We start from the raw sequence: 19,347 nt of genomic DNA on the forward strand, positions 1-19,347 counted from the left end.
GGCACTCGGAAAAATACTACTAATACTTCACACATTTATTTTTTAATATTTAAATGATAATTTTAGTCCTTAATTTTCGCTTTTATCTCTTAATTTTTTTGTTTGCAAGTGAAAACTGAAAAAATAAAAAAAGGAATATATTTGTCATTTTATTGTACACGTAAAAATAATTAGCCCGATAATTTTTAAAGTGGGAATAACATTTTTCTTCTCATATTCGTATTTGTTTATTTTTAATTAATTTTTTATTTGGAAAACCGAAAACACCGGGCCTTCAAAATTGACGGATACCGCCAGATTTGCGATTCGCAAATTCCTTCCTCTCTGACCTAGAGAGAATCCCATTGGTTCAACCTTCCAGGGGCGGACTGCCAGCGTGTCAATCTCCCACCGTCGGATCGACAGCCCTACTCTCCGGAAAAGCCCTCTCTACGCACACTCTTCGCGCCCACCCTTATGTATAAATTACGCACGCCACCCACTACACCTCAAAGCGCTAAATTTAAACCCAATTCGAAAAGTCTCCCTCCCTCCAAAACGCGAGTTTCGGTGTTTCCTGGCCGATGGAATCTGCAAAGACAACGTCGACAACGGCGAAGGGCGCCGGTGGCAGGAGAGGCGGAAACAGGAAGAAGGCGGTGTCGAAGTCGGTGAAGGCTGGTCTGCAGTTCCCGGTAGGAAGGATCGCTCGGTTCCTCAAAAAGGGTCGCTATGCGCAGAGAACGGGCTCCGGCGCTCCCATCTACCTCGCCGCTGTTCTCGAGTACCTCGCTGCCGAGGTTTGTGGTTGATCCCCGCTGTTTCATCTGTTTTCAAGCTTCATTCTTTTTTCTAGTGCTTTGGATCGCCACATTCTCTTGTTCTTTTCGTCTGCTATATTCGTGCAAATTTTCAGTAAACGCCTTTCTACTAAAAAAAAAAAAAAATTTAAATCTGCTTCTTCGTATCCATTCTCATTGCGTTACAGTGATTATTTTGATGAACATTTATCTCCGATTGTGCTATTCTAGGACGATGAAGTTAGTTTAGGTTTTTTTTTTTTGGTTTGGATATCTCCCTCTGTATCCCTTCCTGACTTATTACATTTTACTAAATTTTTCTACAAATTAGTAGTCTTTGGATCACTCTCTTTCCCCAAAGATTTTGGCACTTGGAGGGCATTATTTCAAAATTTTTGATCATTTTACTCTAGTTTATTGGCTGATTGGATGTCATTTTCTCTCAGTTTGAAGTATTTTACAACTGAGTATTTTGTTTTTTATTTGTCTTGGTTGAAATAGGTGCTGGAGTTGGCCGGAAATGCTGCGAGAGACAACAAGAAGAACCGGATCAACCCAAGGCACGTTCAATTGGCGGTGAGGAATGATGACGAGCTGGGAAAACTCCTTCACGGAGTAACCATCGCCAGTGGCGGTGTCCTTCCCAACATAAACCCTGTTTTGTTGCCCAAGAAATCAGCAGCCGCAGAATCAGCGGCTTCCGAGAAGACCTCTCAATCCAAATCCCCCAAGAAAAAATAAATTTTTTTTTTTTTCCCTTTGTGGGTACTCTCGTTTTACACCGCTGCCCTCTGTTTATGCTTTGTAGGATCTGGTCCCCCCCCCTCCCCTCACTGGGCATAAAAAATGTTGATCCACTAATGTAATAGACTTCTTATTTTCTGTTAATTCTATTTGTTTTTCCGGAACTGTTTTTGATTTGGGTTGTCTGCGTCAAGCAGAGCTGCATGTGTTTAGATACTGTTTCCTCTGCGTCGGGGCCATTGGCTAATTTGCAACCGAGAAAAAAATGGAGATAATCCTACCAGAAAGGGAAAAAAATTGCACTTGCATGGCTGTATCTTTAGTTATGTGCTTATATTAATATTGTAAAGAGGCATAATCAAATGGTTTAGCTTAAAATTTGTGCATTTGGAAACTTGATGCACTTTTAATTTTTAATTTTTTAATTCAACTATATAGATTTTAATCGAGGTTTGCAATTGAAGTTCACAAATGTGGGACAAAATGTAATTTTGAAGATATCTTTTTGTTTTGGGATTGCTGGTTTTCCAACAGAGGCTTTGGCACAGAATTTGTGTGAGGTTGGGCTCTGAGCGGGGGCTAGAGATGCGGGGATGGCAGGGCCATGACAAATTTGAATGTTGGTAATTTAAGAAACTGGTAGGCTTTTGTGGCCATACGTGGAGCCTTCAATGAATTTTTACTTGAACCCCATCACAAAAAAATAAAAAAATAAAATAGATTAATGAATTTATGTGAATTGTGTACGATTTTTTATTGTATCATCAAATAAAAATTATCTTATAATTTTAACATTTGACTGCATATTTTAAAATATTCTTATAATCATATAATTATATTGCGAGAATAGATGGGGTTTTGCCTTTTGTCTCCTTATTAGGTTTAATTTAAGTAATATGTGAAGCTTCATGTAAAAGGCTCGAGTGTTTTGTAGGCGTCTCAGTTATATCTGACTTTTACTGAATAGGCCCTTCTTTAGTACGAGTCCCCAACTTCACCCTCGTCTTCGCGTTTACTGTTTTAGGCTCGAAACTTGCGTTGGGAGCCTAGGGTTTATTGCTGCTGGGGTTTTGGGTCGTCGATAACAGAAAGCTAGTAGAGCCAAGCCAGCGTCGACGCTTTCTAGCTTCTACCCATGAGACATTTCCTGGTAAGGGAACGTTTTTGAGTTTTTGTTCTGCTACCTTTCTCAGATGTCGCCTTCACGGCTGTTGAAGCAAATTGGAAGTACTAAATGCAAATTTTCGTTCCAGAAGCAAGAAAAGTGCTTTTGAACTTGTAGAAGACGATTGCTTTCTTATTTTCCCATCTCGATCAATTGTTTTAGAGATTGATTCGATGTTCCTTGGCAGAGAAAGTTTGGAGTATCTAACGGAGATCCTCTCATTCGGGCTGTAGCTTTGGCTGCTGCTGGATCGGGGGTCTTGTACTTCAAGAGCGACAAGGGTTCTAGTGAGTTCCCAGTGTTCTTCACAGATGGAAATGTCCTTTTCTTTATGCCTTGTTTGGTTTCTGAGATAGTTTTGGAATGAAAAGAAAATAAAGCTTTGAGGGTCTTATGCTTTATTTGGGTAATTTCATGGATGGCCACTCAATTTTGACCTAGTTTCAAATTGGTCTGTGAACTTTAATTAATAACATATTACACATTTGTCATTCAATGTACAACGACCATGAATGGTGACACTGACAGGATGCGCTCTGCTGGTATTCTCAGCCTGATTTTTTTGTCCCACCCACACTCATTTACCACTTCATCAAGTCCACTCTTCCTCCCGGCATCTTACCCTTCTTTTGATTTAGAGACAAAACAACCCTTCATCCGTAATGAATTGAAACAATTGGAAAATCCAAATGAACATTTCCTCTTCATCTGTAACCTCTCGTGTATTTCAGTTGACGCTATTGCCAGCAGCCTTGTGGATTTGTTTAAGAAACGGAGCCAGGACTGAATGCAACAAATTATGCACAATACAGAATATGTTAGACCTGAATGAAAATTATATCCATTTGGATCCTGCACAAATTTTCAATGGTTCTTTGTTCCAAACTCTCCCCGAGCACTGTTCTTCAGGGATTCAACACACTTGGAATTGATGTATTGTATTCTCATGTTTCAGGAATGAATAATTTCTGTTCTGTTGAGAGATGTTGAATCTTTCTAACATATCAACTGCAAAATCAACCCCTTCTAAGATTTCTAGGGTGCCCTGTGAATACCTCCACAAACTGAGGGCACAAACTGTCGGACTAGCAACACCAGCTGAAATCTGCCACAATCAGGAAAGCTATGGTCTTACAGATTTGCAGAAGTTTGGAAATAATTCAAGAACAAGAGTTTAAAATTGATTGTAAAGTTAAAGCATAGCAAGTCAGGGGAAAGTAGGTGGCAATGCTAATAAATTAATTAGAACTCGTACTAATCCCGAATGTTATTAACAACAGCATAAATATTTGTGAGTAATTTGTGAATTTTCACTTGACGAAAATGAAGTTATAATGGACCATTTACGATGTGGAAGAACTTGTTATGATGCAAAAAACAATAGCTAGAAAGATATTGCTGGCACATGTGTTAGATACAAACAATGTCAGGAGGCATGGCTCACCTTTGCACGTCAAACATTCTGTGTAGACCAGAAGAATGACTTCAATAACTTGGAATGGGCTGCAAGAGGCACTAGAATTACTGAAGCATACTGTTTTTGAGAGTATAAGGTAGTATCCTCTTTAATGCCAAATGTGCTGTTATTAGTGTTAAATATTTTTTAACTCTAGAGCGCTCTTCATCTTGAACATACACCAAACAAATAAATAAATACATAAGTTAAAAACAAGGGAGAAGCATACTTTTTCCAAGTGCTTGTATATGATTCTGCTTTCAAAATTTGATCACGGAAATAGCAGCTGACAAAATATGAGAAGGAAGCATAGGGCTTGAGTCCAATCAGTTGCAGCTTTACTGGTAAAGATCACATGTCCATGTTGAGGCGTTTGCTGCATTTCAAAGAAGAAAGACCAAAGAGCTACCTAAGATCATTAAATTGCTGTTGTTCATCAGCTTTCTGTGGTAGTGTCGTGGACATGTATTCTCTCTTTCCTTTTCTGAAATAATTTAACAATCTGTTACCAAGCTTATTTGATCCTTCCATTCTTAACTGGTGTCACCTCCGACATCTCAAACACATACATTTCCAATTTTATCTTTTATATTTTACTGCTTTTCCATGGGATATTAGTTATAGTAGCTGCATTCATTACTCCTTTGGCTTTTGGTTTCTTGTATGACATTTCATAAAAATCATGTTACTTCAGCATGGGTTGATGCCGGGACATTTAGAGCTGATGATGCCTTTTCTAGTTTGCCTGCCTATGCTGCAAGTTCAGCAATAAAAGGTCAATATCACGGCCTAAACAAGGTCCCTTGTCAAAATGGATAGTGTAACAGGTTCATGATACTGGCCGAGGTCCTCTGTAGTGTTCGACAAGTATGGTTTCCAGATGTCAGGTTTCAATATGCAAGATTCCATAATCCTCAGTATAACAAGCTGACGGATTTGGTGAGAACTGAGAAGGGGTTGTGTCTCCAACTAGAGCAAAGAAAGGGTAAGATACTACCTTCATCAGAAAAAAGAGACGGGGAGGGAGGAGGAAGAGATCATTCTGTAAGTCACCATGGCCATTGCATATTGGGTAACATTGAAACAATTTGTAAAGTTTAGTACTTAATATGTTGCAGAGTGAAGCTCAATGACTAATTTAAAACTATGCTAAAGTTGAGGGACCATTCATCAAATTTACGTTGCTTTATGTTCATAATGAAATAGTCCAGTCAATATATTTCAAATTATGTGCCTTTATTATGTGTTGAGCAGAGGATTTTGTCTTCTAAAGTTTGAATCATGACACAAAATTTCTCTTCTCCTCCCCCCCCCCTCCCCCGGGTGAATTTTCATTGTGACTTAATGCCTAATGGTACATGACTATTTTCAATTTCTGAATAGATTTTATAACTATGGATTCAAATTGAATTTTAAAAGTGACATTATCGGTGTCAATTCCAGCACCATTTGAAGATTCATGGATACTACCATGGCGAAGCATGCAAGGGATGATTCCTTTTCCTTCATTTGATTCGTGGAACTGTTCCCTATCGGGTTTGACTTTTTCTTTTCTCCAAATGAGATTTGTCAGTAACATATGATATATTTTATCTCTCATTTATAGATTCAATCCATATTTGTAATTGTAGGAAATCTTCCGTTATTTTTTTCTAGAGTTGCCTCTAGCCCACCAGCCAATATAAAGAAGGAAGCTTCAGGGGAGGTTGGAGATGGTTCAAAATGTTGTTCTGGGTGCTTGGGCAGGAATACTATTGCCACTGCAGCAGCTAGGGTTGGTCCTGCTGTTGTTAATCTATCAGTTCCCCAGGGTAGGTCTGATAAATGTTTTAGTTTGCAAATTTTTTGGGCTATGTTGCTGGAAACTTGAATGTATGGTGGTCCGTAAACTTTGAGTTTTGTAGGTTTTAGTGGATTGACTTTGGGAAAGAGTATAGGCTCTGGAACCATCATTGATTCTGATGGTACCATCCTAACTTGTGCTCATGTTGTGGTTGATTTCCAAGGCATGAATGCTTCATCCAAGGGGAAGGTTAGTGGTTAAAAGCTGATCATTTATCGATTGTCATATTTAAAGAATTGAACCAATGCAAACTGATTCTTCAAATTATATGCAGGTTGACATATGGTATTTCTCTACTATAATGGTTCTCTACTATAATAGTTCCATTCTAAATTTGGCTGCATAAGCAAGTAATTAGATGGTGGTGCAAATTATTGTATTTTAGAAACCTTCAAAATTAAGACAGCTTTTTTTATTAGAAAATGCTTGTAAATAACAGGGCAGACAGTTCCCAATGTGAAGTGTTCTGTACCCTGGGTTGGGCTATGCTATCAATTTTGTTTTGGATGTTAGTGCGGGTGTTAATTGATTTATTGAAGTAAACAACAAGGGATTAAATCCCAAGGTTCTTCTGTAGTGAAGTTATGCTTATGAAGATTGTATATGTGGATGAGATCATGGTTGTTTAATTCTTTTGTCTGTTTGAGAGAGAGAAAAGGGGGTGGGCAGTGTCATGCATTAATATACTCCTTCAATAATGAAAAAAAAATTAAAATAGGTTGTTTATCATTAAAAAAGTTCAATCTCAAGCTTTTAAACAATAATTAACCCCAAGAAATCTTACTTGAGAACGACACATTATTTTTGTTAATAACTTAATGGCATATAGTAATGGTTTAACAATGCATATAGTAATGGTTTAACAATCTTTATTTCATTATTAGGGTTTGTGTGGGCCTGATTCTTTTTAAGAGTTCTAATTGGCGGAGTTTCTATAACTGGACTTATAGACTGAATTTAATGGTTTTGGTAGTTTTAATTTGATTTTCGAATGATTACTTTTTGCAGGTTGATGTGACCCTGCAAGATGGCCGGACATTTGAGGGTACGGTGGTTAATGCTGATCTACAGTCTGATATTGCGATTGTAAAGATCAGATCTAGAACTCCACTTCCAACAGCAAAGTTGGGCTCTTCAAGCAAGCTTCGGCCAGGCGATTGGGTGATAGCTATGGGTTGCCCCCTTTCACTTCAAAATACGATTACAGCGGGTGTTGTTAGGTATACAGAGTAAATTAAGAATACCTAGAATTCGCTCTTAGTTTGAGCTATTTTCTAATGAAATTGAATAAGATTTTCTTGATCATTTTTTTTTATTTTTTATTTTTTATTTAGAGAAAGTTGAGTAAAATTTCAAAATTTAACCATTTCTTGCATTTGTTCAGCAACCTGTTTTCTTATTGTCCTGCCATGGTGGAAATACAGTCAGGCATATTACACATGCTAAGCTAATGAAAGTTTTTGTAATGTTTGTGTTGCTATCCCTGTTGGGATTCTAGTTGTGTTGACCGCAAAAGCAGTGATTTGGGCCTTGGAGGAATGCGGAGGGAGTATTTACAAACAGATTGTGCAATCAATGCGGTAATGTGACTTTTGTTACACTTCCTATTGGGATTTTGAGATGGAAGATTAGCAAGATTGAGACAGCTATTAAGAGTTGTATCCTGCTACTTGTGTGTGTTTTTGTGTGATTTCATCTCACTTTCTCACTTTTGGTTACATTGAGCAGGGGAATTCTGGGGGACCTCTTGCTAATATTGATGGAGAAGTTGTTGGTGTCAACATTATGAAAGTATTGGCTGCTGATGGATTGAGTTTTGCTGTACCAATTGACTCAGTTTCAAAAATTATAGAGCACTTCAGAAAAAATGGGTAGGTTTCTTACTTTTTTTTGCAGCTACTTTTAACTGTTGAATTGATCAGTCATTGAGTTTTGGGTAGTGTGATTGGATCTCTCTTTCTCCCTTATGAAAGTTCTTTTTCATTTCCTCATCAAGCTTTAAATATTCCTGTCTCTCTTAAATTTGTCTCTCATCATAGGTATGAGTTTTAAATGTTGGGAGCTTATGTTTGCTACTCATGTTAGGATTAGTAGTTCCCAGAACCTTGGACTTATTCTTTTTTATTTTCTGGCTTTTATCTTAAACTTTTATTTTTACCCGTATGGCCACTGATAATGCATAGTTACATGAAGTTTGTGTGGGGAAGCGTTCAGATGTAGAACAGTAGAAGAGTCAAAGGTCATAATTTTCTTGGTAGTGTAAATTATACAACAAATTGCAAAAAATAAGAAATGCAATCTAACAGAAAGGGTTTAATCATAAAAACTTCCTAACTTTTCTTCTACAATTATAGACTAACTTTGAGTAGAAACCAAAAGAAAAAAAACCAGCAAACTATTCAAAGGTATGAGTTAAATCCATTCTATTGCTTATACGATCATAATATGCATTAGTGAACATTTTTATAGGTTTTTTTGGTGCGGAAAAACTCAAATATTAAAAATAAAATTTTGTAGCAGAAGTGAGTAATTAGGGGGAAAAAAAAACTAATTATGAACCAGCCTAAACAATAAGTCCTCATGTAATCAAGATTCTCTTCTGGAATGAAATTTGTTGGTTTGAAGCTCAATTTATAATATATGGAAGAACCTTTGATGGAGAGAATGGAAGATTTTTTGAAGGAAAAGTGTGTGTATGCTTTTTAAAAGTGTGTATATATAAGCCCTTAAAATAAAACACGGCTGCGATACTACAAGCAATTTCTCAATAATAGTTGCTATAGCGAAAAGGATAATTGAGGTAGTTTTTGTTAAAAGAAAATCAAGAGTTCACTTCACATAGAACATTTTAGTAATTAATCTTTGTCCAAGTAATAAAATTCATCATATATCAGGTAGGAGGCGCATTGCCAGAAAAACATTGGACTGTTACTTTTTTGAGTTTGGAATATAATTAGACTTTCAATCTAACAATTTTTGGTATTAGTAGTAAATAGACATAATTATTGTTTAATATAGTGAACATGATACGTGGGCTTTTTTACACTGTGTCATACTTAGCTCGTTGAGCTGCAACATGGAATTTTTTTTTATTGATTTTGAAAAAATACCCCATACTGTTATTTGTTTAATTATTTGTTGTAGCAAACATGGCGGAAAGTAGCATTTTGATGTTATGGTTTGTCATGCCAACCACCCTTGAAATAATTCTCAATTGTTAGCTCTTTCCCTCTTCTCTGTTTGGTGTCGTATGGAGTAAAATATTTACATACATGGCAATTTCATTCCCTAAGAAGCATTGTGAAACATTTTTGTATTAAAGAGTACATGTCATGGATTTTAATGGTGTGCAGGAGGGTTGTTCGACCTTGGCTGGGATTGAGAATGATTGATCTTAATGACATGATTATTGCTCAGCTTAAAGAAAGAGATGCCACATTTCCTAATGTCCATAAAGGTGTTGTTGTACCTAAGGTATGAGTCGTATGGCTACTTATTTGGGTCCCCACTCCACCCCCTGGGTCCTCTCTTTTTATCTCTTTTTGCCTTTCTTTTGTTGCCTGGAATCTATCACTTGGCAATGTGTTGGGGAAAATTATATTTACATTGACTATGACTTTGTTGTGATGCTCACTTTTAGAATTTAGGAAATTATGGATCTAAGTGATTTGGTCCTGTGCAGGTGGTAATTTACTGACACATAAAACTATTAATGATTAAAAACACATTCAGAAAGGACTTGTAAGCCATAATGATTAAAAACTATTTTTGGATTAATGTTAGGTTGATAGCCAGGTACCTAACTTATTTATGATCAAGTTGGATTTGGGTCACTTGAAATAAATTTGTCGAGGAAAATGGTAATCAAATTCAATAGATTTGCTGATGATGCGTAACCACAAAATCTGATAGAATCAGATTCCCTTTGAAGTTCATTTCTCAACTCTTCATTAATGCAAAGGTAGGTCTTTTCAAAGCAACAGGCGGCAAAAAAAACACATGCAAATTCATTATTTATTTATCCTGTAATGGATAACACACACAGGGACCTGCTATTCTCATTATATATGGCTAGGGTCTGAATGAATTAGATTAATTTCAAGTAATTTCAAATTTTCAATGCTAAATATAGGACAAGCTAATTGTTATTGAAATCTGAAGAACTAACTCCCATAAGCTACCCAAATATTGATGATCTGCAGATTGATTAGTTTTTTCTTTTTGTTCAATTCAGGTCTAGGTTCAATTATATTGAACTACTATTGGGTGGAAGTCTCTGAATGATGTTCAAGTTTGCAAATTGCCTATAACAGGAGTGATGTAGAATAATTTGGAACACTGCCTTTATGAATGCTACCGGTGTTGCTGTTCCTAGCAAAAATTAGAGTCTTGAGTTACATTTGTAAATAATTTCATGGAAAAAAAAACTATGAAGCTTAGGGGTCAAGCATAGATTGTAGATAATGGGCTTCTACAAGAGCCCCATTGAGGCAAATACAGCACTTCAGAGGCCTTTCAAAGATGAAGAAATGAAAAAAAAGTGTTTGAGATGAGTTGGGTGAAAGCTCCTGGTCCTCATGGTTTATGATGGCTTTCTTACAAGATAGTTGGAGTGACATTTTGAGGTGTTATTTTGAGGAATAGGCTGGTGGGTAATAGCAATGCTTTAAAAGGTGAAGGTGCATAGCAAGGCATTTAGCTTTTATATGAGGCCAGGTGTAAGCCTTAATGCGTTGAGGTATAAGCCCTTTTGAGAATTTTAATTTTTCGATAAAAATATGTAAAAAAAATTACATATATTTTAAAAATGAAGAAAAAAGTAACAAAATTGCAAATAAAATTAACAAACTAAAATATTTGTAGACTTTTGGGCCATTCAAAAGTACTGACTTAAATTCATTAAGTAAATCATGCTGAGAGAGAGTTATGACATTACAAACTTCAAATTACTTTCAAGATCTAAGATGCAGCTCTCAATTACTTTGGAAAGGTTGAGGTTCAAGGCTTCTAGAGATAAACTCATATTAGGACATTCCTTTCATATAAACAATTTTCTAATCAAATCTTAGTTGATATTCACACGCTCAAAATGCAGAAGTGTCAATTTAAAAGGCACAAAAGGCATGCCTTATGCAAATGCTAAAGCCTCATTGTGTAATGCATTCACGTTTTTGGGGTCTGGAATTTTAGACTACGCTTACAAGCAAACCTCGATGAGCCTTTTTAAACACTGGGTAATAGTGTGAAGTCTACTGTTTTAGCTCTAATTCCTGAAAAAGGAGATGTCAATGAGGGCGAGGGACTTCAGACTTATTAGTTTGGTCACTAGTCTCTACAAGATCTTTTCAAAGGTCTTATATATAAATGGAGAGATGTTTTCTGTGATAGATTGTATCATTAAAGACATACAAATCTTAGATGTTGTGTTGGTGGCTAATGTGATGGTTGAGTGTGGTAGGACAGTAATAACATAATCAGAGAGAGAATTGGGTGAGAGAAACAGAAGAATGAAGAAGGGTAAGAAGAATTAAATTATTGCAGGGCAGAACAGGGGGTTTAGAAACAGAATTGGGAGAAAGAGACAGAAGGAAGAGAATAGAACAAATAGGACAAAACAGAGAGCCGAAAGGAAGAAGGAAAGGGAGATGAAGAAGGGAGGAGGAAGAAGAAAATGTGAGGAGATAGAAAGAGAGAATAGACACGAGGGAGAGTGAGAGAGGCTGCTGTGAAAGAGAGATTAATGCGAAAATCAATTAATCATTCTTAAATTTACATCATAAGCCTATATTTATAGGCAAGTAAGAAACCCTAAAGATAAAACTATTAAGAAGTACAAAATAAACCCAAAACAATAAAAAATTACAAACTTACAAGCCTCAACTTCTCACAATCAGATTCAGTTTATTTTCAGTGATGATTGTTGCAGTCCAGAATCTCTCAAGCCTGCAAATGTGAGCATCACATAAGTCTCGGCAACCACTCATTATCATAAAATTTTAATATAGACACCAATGGAAGACAAAAGACATTCTTGCTCAATGATAAAATAAAGACTACTTATATTATTCAAGTAAGAGAACACTACACAAGCCATAACACAAGTAATTTGATATTCATTTACAAATCCCTAGAGAATACATGTAAAGCCATCTCTCTCCCCCATTACATTGTCATCCCCTAACATTATCCCCCACTCATTCTATCGACGACCTCGTTGATTTGTTGTAAGTCTTCAATCTTCAGGTTCTGCTGTTGTTGTCTTGAAGTTAATGAATTCTTGGATCTTCTGTGTGAGATGCTGGAAGTCTTCTGTCTTGCCACCACCGTTCTCCTGACCAAGTGTTGTTATTGATGACCTTCATCATTGCCGACTCTATTTGCAAGGATCTTCACTATGTCTCTGGCTACTACCTTCATTTACGGAAGGGTTGAGCTCCTGCACTTCTCTCTGTGCTGATCTTCTTCGTTGACACGGGGCTCTCCAAGAACCAAGTCTCCAGCTTCAAAATGTCATATAGTCACGTAGGCTTTGTGAGTTTGTAGGCTTTCAAGCAAATGTCCATCCTCACAAATCTGGCTGTTTATCTGTCACCATCTCAACAAGACATGATTAGTTGCAACTTATTTCACAAAAATTACTGCAAAAGTAATACATCTAATAGGAAATATAATTTCACAAAAAGTTGCAAGTATTTTTCCCCCCATTCCACTTGCTACTTGGGCTCTTGAGGACTCCCCAAAAGCCTTCGGGTGCCCACCATACACTTCTTTTCTTCCAAATCAGTGTTCAAGATTTCTGTTCCCTCTTGGAATGTTTTCAAGGCATTCAAGGCCTTCTGCTTAGGGCATTCTGCTACAGGATGGGGCCCCATGCACAGAAAACAAGCAAGTGGCGGTCAATGCACCCCATTCCTTGCATCTTTGTCATTCCACTCTCTCGTTGTTCGGGGTCCCTTATCACTCAAGAAGCTATTAGATCCCTTGTTGCTCCCCCTGCCTGAATTTCTATACACCCGGGAAGATCTTTGTTCATGATTGTTAGATGTTGGGTATTTCCTTTTCTAAGAACTGTTTGAGTAGTCGTTTAATTGTCCACCTGTTGCAAGGGTCCGGCTTGAGAAATCCTCCAATCGTTCAGTTGCTGCGAGAGTTGAGGGAAGGTCACAAATCCCTTGCCTTCGCAGCTCATTCTTCAGCCATGTTTTGAGTCCTTGAAGGAAATGGAAGACTGTCAGAATTTGCCATATCCTTGATGTCGAGCATTAGGGTCTAGAACTCTCATACATAACTCCCTATTGAGCCTGTCTGCTGTAATTCATATACCTTGCAACGCGCGATGTACTCTGTATTTCCTGGGTAAAATTGTTCTTTCAAGGCATGTTTCAACTCTTCCCAAGTATTGACGATATACCGGTTGTTTTGCATGTCTTTACATTTGGTTCTCCACCATAACTTAGCATCCTCAGTAAGATACACCATTGCAATGTTAACTCGGTGTTCCTCTAGGTCAATCCTCGAGCACTTAAAGTAGTGTTCCAGATCGAAGACGAAGTTGTCTAACTCCTTTGCATCTCGGGCGCCCCCAAAACATTTAGGATCTGGCACCTTAATTCGAGTTCCCCCACAAGTATTGGTTATTGGCCTTCGAGATATTTGGGCCACTGCATTTAGCTTAGTACTCACCTCTTGTAAGTCATTCTGAAATTGATCCGTTAGGTTTTGAAGCTTACCCACCTCCTTCAAATCCTCTTTCATGGTGCTAATAGATTCTTTGACATTATTTGCAAGCACATAAAAATCATCAGTTAATTCCCGTAGGGAGGCCTCAAGTTCTATTGGCTCTCCCCCTTGGGATGTAAGGAATGGCATTATGCCCTCAATGTGTTTCAGCCTATTCTTGAAGGCTTCCAATTGTTCAATGTTCCTCTGGAAGACCTCAAGATCTATTGGTCTTTTCTCCAAGGATTTTATACGTGGAATGAATTTCTCAAGTTCCACAATTCTCATCTCAAGCTTAGATACACTATAGAGGTTTCCTTTTGTATTCTCTCAGGCGGCCTCAAGCTCTATTGGCACTCCTCTCCCTTTTTGACAATTCTGTCACGAACGCTTGGAGTTTGAAGAATTGCATCTCCAAGGTTTCAAGATTTGTCACTCTTACCGCTAGCGCCTCAACGCGCTTTGTCTTTGCAGACTACGTAGTTTTCATCTTGCCGTTTATGCTGCTCACACACACCGTGCTCTGATACCAACTGTCACGGACCCCAAATTAAACTCAATTAAGGGGGTCGTGCAGCACTCATCGAGGCTCTCCCCCAACAGAGTCGGCCAATAATCACCCATTCAAGCCTGCAAATGTGAGCATCACATAGGTCTTGACAACCACTCATCGTCATGAAATATTAATATATCAGGAAGGCAAGAGACATTCATGCTCGATGATAAAATAAAGACTACTTATTTTATTCAAGTAAGAGAACACCATACAAGCCATAACACAAGTGATTTGATATTCATTTACAAATCCCTGGAGAATACATGTAAAGCCATCACTCTCCGCCATTAAATCCCCATTACATTGTCACCTCCTAACATCCTGCATTAAAGAGGTAGTTACTCATGCATTATGAGGGGGTTGCAACTTCATGATACCTTATATTAATGGGGAGGTTACTTTTTCATTATAAGACGGAGTTACACCTCCTTAATGTATTATATTGATGGGACATGGCTGTAGTGGATTGTGTTTGTTAAAGCTTGATATACATTGTTGGCCCACAATCTAACAACTTAACTTTTAAGGTAAACTAGTGTAGGCCATGAGCCAAATGAATTGGATAATGCCACCTTTATGTCCAGGCATTCCTTCTTGGAGCCCATGAGCACATTTTTATCCTGATGAAAGTATTTGAGTATAAAAGCCAAATGAACATGTGCCACATGCAATGCATGTGTGCCAACCAAAGCCAATGAATTGGACAATGCCACCTTTATGCCTAGGTGTTCCTTCTTGGAGCCCATGAGCACATTTGTATCTGGATGAAAATATTTGAGCATCAGATATCATCCATACAATATCAAAGATAAGTAGTGTCAAAAGGTCTACCATGTATCTAGTAGAACACCCAATAACAACTAATATAACAATTTTTTTAGGAATATAGATGGAGAATTATAAATATTATCCTGAAATGATGATGTTTATATAAACTCCTTGCGTTGATATCATATTTTTTATCATGTCACAAGAGAAAAAAGCTTACCATGCCCCGGTTTGGGTTTTCAAGATTGACATTTGAATGCACTCATCATGTCTCTATTTTCCACATTTAGGGAGGTAAAAAAAAAAGAAAGAATAAATTGCAATAGAAATATAAATAGGAATTGTTTATGATACAAATAGTAATCATAGATATATTTCCTATTGGGTTTTTTATAAACGTAGCCTGGATGCATATGTCCATAAAAGAAAAGAAAAACTATCAAGTTATGTAATATGTATATGGCAAATTTGTGAACAAAGGAGGCAGTGAGAATGGCAATTATTTGCAAATTTTCATACATAAAAAAGGGTTCTGATAGGAAGGAACATTGTTTATTAAAATCTGATGGTTTATTAAATTTGAAGAGCTCAATTCAACGCACAAACACTATTCATTCGAATTTAATCAAACTTAGAATTCCTTTTACTTAAGAAAAATAGCGAGAAAAAAAAAAAAAAAAAAACAATCTCAACACTCACCATTTAAGGGCATGTAGCCACATTTCTTCAAGAACTATTGTCTAGGCTTGAGATGCAAAGAACTAAGTTCTCCATTGAATTTACACATTAAGCACTATTGAAATTTTTATTAAAATGAATGACCTAACTTGAAGATTGGTTTCTCCTTCTATCAATAATACAATCAAAACTTTCTAATGACCATAATTCCCTTAGCAACTCTCACTAATAACATACTAACACACTTAATAATTATACTAAAAGACTAAAATAACTTGTAACACTCCCCCTTAAGCTAGAGCATGAATATCATATGCTCCTAGCTTACTACAAATAAATTTAACGCGACACAAACACCTCCCAAAATTTTGGTAAACAAATCCGCAAGCTGCATATCAAACTTCATGTTAGTGGTAGTAATGAACTTCGGCACAAATTTCTCTCGAACAAAGTAACAATCAACTTCAATGTGTTTCGTTCGCTTATGAAAGTTTGGGCTAGAGGTAGTATGAAGAGCAGCTTGATTATCATACATCAACTCCATAGACTGAGAATATGGAAAACCCAATTCTTCCAATTGGTTCTTCAACCAAAAAAGTTCACAAGTAGTGTAAGTCATAGCTCTATACTCTGATTTAGCACTGACCACCATAGTTTGTTTGCTCTTCCCAGAAACCAAATTACCACCAATCAAGATATAGTACCTGGTTGTGGATCATCAGTAAGAAGATGACCTGATCCAATCTGCATCTGTATATCCTTGAATGTGAGAGTGAACTTGATCTTGATATAAAAGACCTCTCCTTGATGTGAATTACTGCGCCCTAGTGACTTGTTCTTTGAGAATCTAGAAATTGAGTCACAACACTTGTTGTAAAAGATATGTTCGACTAATTGACTGTGAGATAATTCAACTTTCCAACAAGTCTCCGGTCTTGTCCAAGATTAGGTAACAAATCAATTATATCCAACACTAACTTGCTGTGGGGATCCATGGATGTATCAACCAGTTTGGATCCCAACGGTCCAATTTCATCCAACATATCAAGAACATACTTCTTTTGTGATAAAACAATTTTCATGCAAGACCTAGATACTTCTATAAAACTATTTGAACAGTCCCAAATCTTTGGTTTGAAACTTAGCTTGTAGAAAATGTTTAAGACTCTGAATACCTTTATCATCATCACGTGTAATAACAATATCATCCACATACACAACAAGAAGGATCCTAACTGATGAAGTATGACAATAAAACACAGAGTGATCCATTGCACATTGTTGAAGACCATGCTACAACATTGAATTGACCAAACCATGCTTTGGAAAACTATTAAACCATATGGTGCCTTCATGAGCCGACACATTAAGTCTGACACCCCTTCGAGCAATAAACCTAGGTGGTTGCTCCATATAGACCTCTTCCTCAAGATGACCATGCAAGAAGGCATTTTTTACATGATGCAAGGCCAGTGATAAGTGGTAGCCAAGGAGATGAGCAGATGTACTGATTTAAATTTTCATTCAGAGAAAAGGTATGGCAATAATCCAAACCATACACCTGAGTATACCCTTTAGCAACAAGACATGTCTTCAAACGAGCCATAGAACCATCAGGATTAACTTTCTCAATGTATACCCAGCGACAACCAACCACAGGCTTGTCAGGAGGAAGAGATACCAAGTCCCAAATACCAATGTTCTATAAAGCATCCATCTCTTCAACCATGACATTCCTCCACCTAGAGTGGGCTAAGGCTTCCGAAATAGATTTAGGAAGGGCAATGGATGATAGAATAGTAAAAAACAATAATAGGAGGGTGATAAGAAGTCATTGCAAACATAATTGGAATTGGGATGTTGTGTACATGTGCGTTTACTTTTTCGAATAGCAATGGGAGGATCAACATCGTGGGAAATATGGTCATCAAACGAGGGGAAAAAAAAGCGTGGTAATAGAAGTTAGAGGGGACTCTCTTCCTTGCAGCCGCTATCAAGAATACACCTGCAAATTAGGGTGATTGTGACGATGAAAACCACATGGAAACATTGGTAGTTGATTCGGCAAAGTAAGGGACTCATTGAGATTAGAAGCACTCAGGGTCTGAGTGTAGGAAGGTGTAGACTCAAGAAAGTAACATTTGTAGAAACAAAGAAGCAATGCAATGTAGGACTATAACAACGATATCCCTTTTGAGTATATGAGCAGCCCAGAAAGACACATTTTGTAGCACGAGGATCCAACTTATCCACCTTAGGAGTTAGCTAATTAACAAAGGACACACACTTGAATATACGAGGTAGAGAGAATTGAGGTGAATTAGGAAAGAGAATGGAGCAAGGAATTGTACCACTAAGAATGAAGGATGACATTCTATTGATAAGATAGGAAACAGTAAGTACAACATTATTCCAAAGCACTTTACGTACATGCATTTGATAAAGTAAAGTGCGAGTGATTTCAAGGATATTTCTGTTTTTCCTCTCTGCCACCCCATTTTGTTGAGGAGTGTGGGCATAGGATGATTGATGAACAACATCAAATTAAGTCATATAAGTAGTGAATTGATTGCTGATATACTCTTTAGCATAATCATTCTGAAGTATTCGAACTGGAAAACCAAATTGAGTCTTATATCATAATAAAAGGCACAAAATATATGAAATAACTTAGAGCAATCTTCTATTAAATATAGACAAGTCATCCTTGAATGATGATCCACAAAGGTTACACAGTAAGGACTGGAAATCCAACTTGGACACAAGTTTACCAGGACTCCAAACATCAAAATGGACTAACATGAAAGGGCTTGCAGCTTGTTTATTGACTCGGGAAGAGAAAGGGACACAACGATGCTTTCTCGATTGGCAAGAATCACAATCAAGACCAGACACAATATTCAAACCAGGAACTAGATGTTTCAACTTTTTCAATGAAGGATGACCAAGGGGACAATGAATTTGGAGAGGTGTGGCTACTATAGTGTAGGCAGTAAAAGGAGATAGCGGCTCAAAGTGATAAAGTTTACCAGCTTCAAACCCTCTTCCTCGTCTTCCTTGTCTTTAAATCTTGAATAGCCATATAATTAGGGAAGAATGTTACTGAACAAATTATTACATTTTAATGACAATAATACCCTTACTAACTCTCACTAATTAACACACTATCACTCTCAATAATAATAATACTAAAAGACATATGTAATATCATATGCTTCCAGCTTGTTACAAATGAATTTAACACGAGCACCCCCCAACACTTTGGTAAACAAATCAGCAAGCTGCATGTCCGACTTCACATAAGCGGTTGTAAAGAGCTTCTGCACAAGTTTCTTTCGAACAAAGTGGCAATCAACTTCAATGTGAACCGTGCGCTCAAGAAAGACCGGGTTGGAGGCAATATGAAAAACAACTTGATTATCGCACGTCAACTTCATAGGCTTAAAAACTCCGCCTGTGATGCACTTAATATCCTAATTTTTTCACACACAGTCGGTCCCAAGCCCGGGTAAGGAGGGTTGCGTTAGGTAGCTGACAGCCATCGTAAAATTTGTTAGATAACTATGATATGAATCCTTATCAAAAAATGAGAGAGGGTGGGCTAGGTCGTCGCCTCGAAGCGATGTGTCGTGTTGGCAC

General features: G+C 37.3%; 2 protein-coding genes across 3 annotated transcripts in view; both read left to right on the forward strand.

Moving 5' to 3' along the window:
* The first annotated feature begins 483 nt into the window (after window positions 1–483).
* LOC131154234 (probable histone H2A.5) lies at window positions 484–1,667 on the forward strand. The gene is made up of 2 exons (XM_058106872.1): window positions 484–779; window positions 1,281–1,667. The coding sequence occupies exons 1-2, from the start codon at window positions 564–566 to the stop codon at window positions 1,518–1,520; spliced, it is 456 nt and encodes a 151-aa protein (XP_057962855.1). The 5' UTR covers window positions 484–563; the 3' UTR covers window positions 1,521–1,667.
* A 777-nt stretch (window positions 1,668–2,444) lies between these two features.
* Window positions 2,445–19,347, forward strand: part of LOC131154235 (putative protease Do-like 14) — a 45,009-nt gene continuing 28,106 nt past the window's right edge. Inside the window, exons 1-9 of one of the 2 annotated variants that reach the window (XM_058106873.1) lie at window positions 2,445–2,673; window positions 2,876–2,975; window positions 5,588–5,680; window positions 5,776–5,955; window positions 6,049–6,176; window positions 6,996–7,207; window positions 7,486–7,567; window positions 7,716–7,858; window positions 9,341–9,461. In XM_058106873.1, coding sequence (XP_057962856.1) covers window positions 2,659–2,673; window positions 2,876–2,975; window positions 5,588–5,680; window positions 5,776–5,955; window positions 6,049–6,176; window positions 6,996–7,207; window positions 7,486–7,567; window positions 7,716–7,858; window positions 9,341–9,461 — 1,074 coding nt within the window. In that variant the 5' untranslated portion in view covers window positions 2,445–2,658. Of the gene's footprint in view, window positions 2,976–4,963; window positions 5,189–5,587; window positions 5,681–5,775; window positions 5,956–6,048; window positions 6,177–6,995; window positions 7,208–7,485; window positions 7,568–7,715; window positions 7,859–9,340; window positions 9,462–19,347 lie in introns of both variants that reach the window. The other variant, XM_058106874.1, reaches the window with a different exon arrangement.

Source organism: Malania oleifera, chromosome 4 (genome assembly GCF_029873635.1).
Source record: "Malania oleifera isolate guangnan ecotype guangnan chromosome 4, ASM2987363v1, whole genome shotgun sequence".
NCBI classification, from domain to species: domain Eukaryota; kingdom Viridiplantae; phylum Streptophyta; class Magnoliopsida; order Santalales; family Ximeniaceae; genus Malania; species Malania oleifera.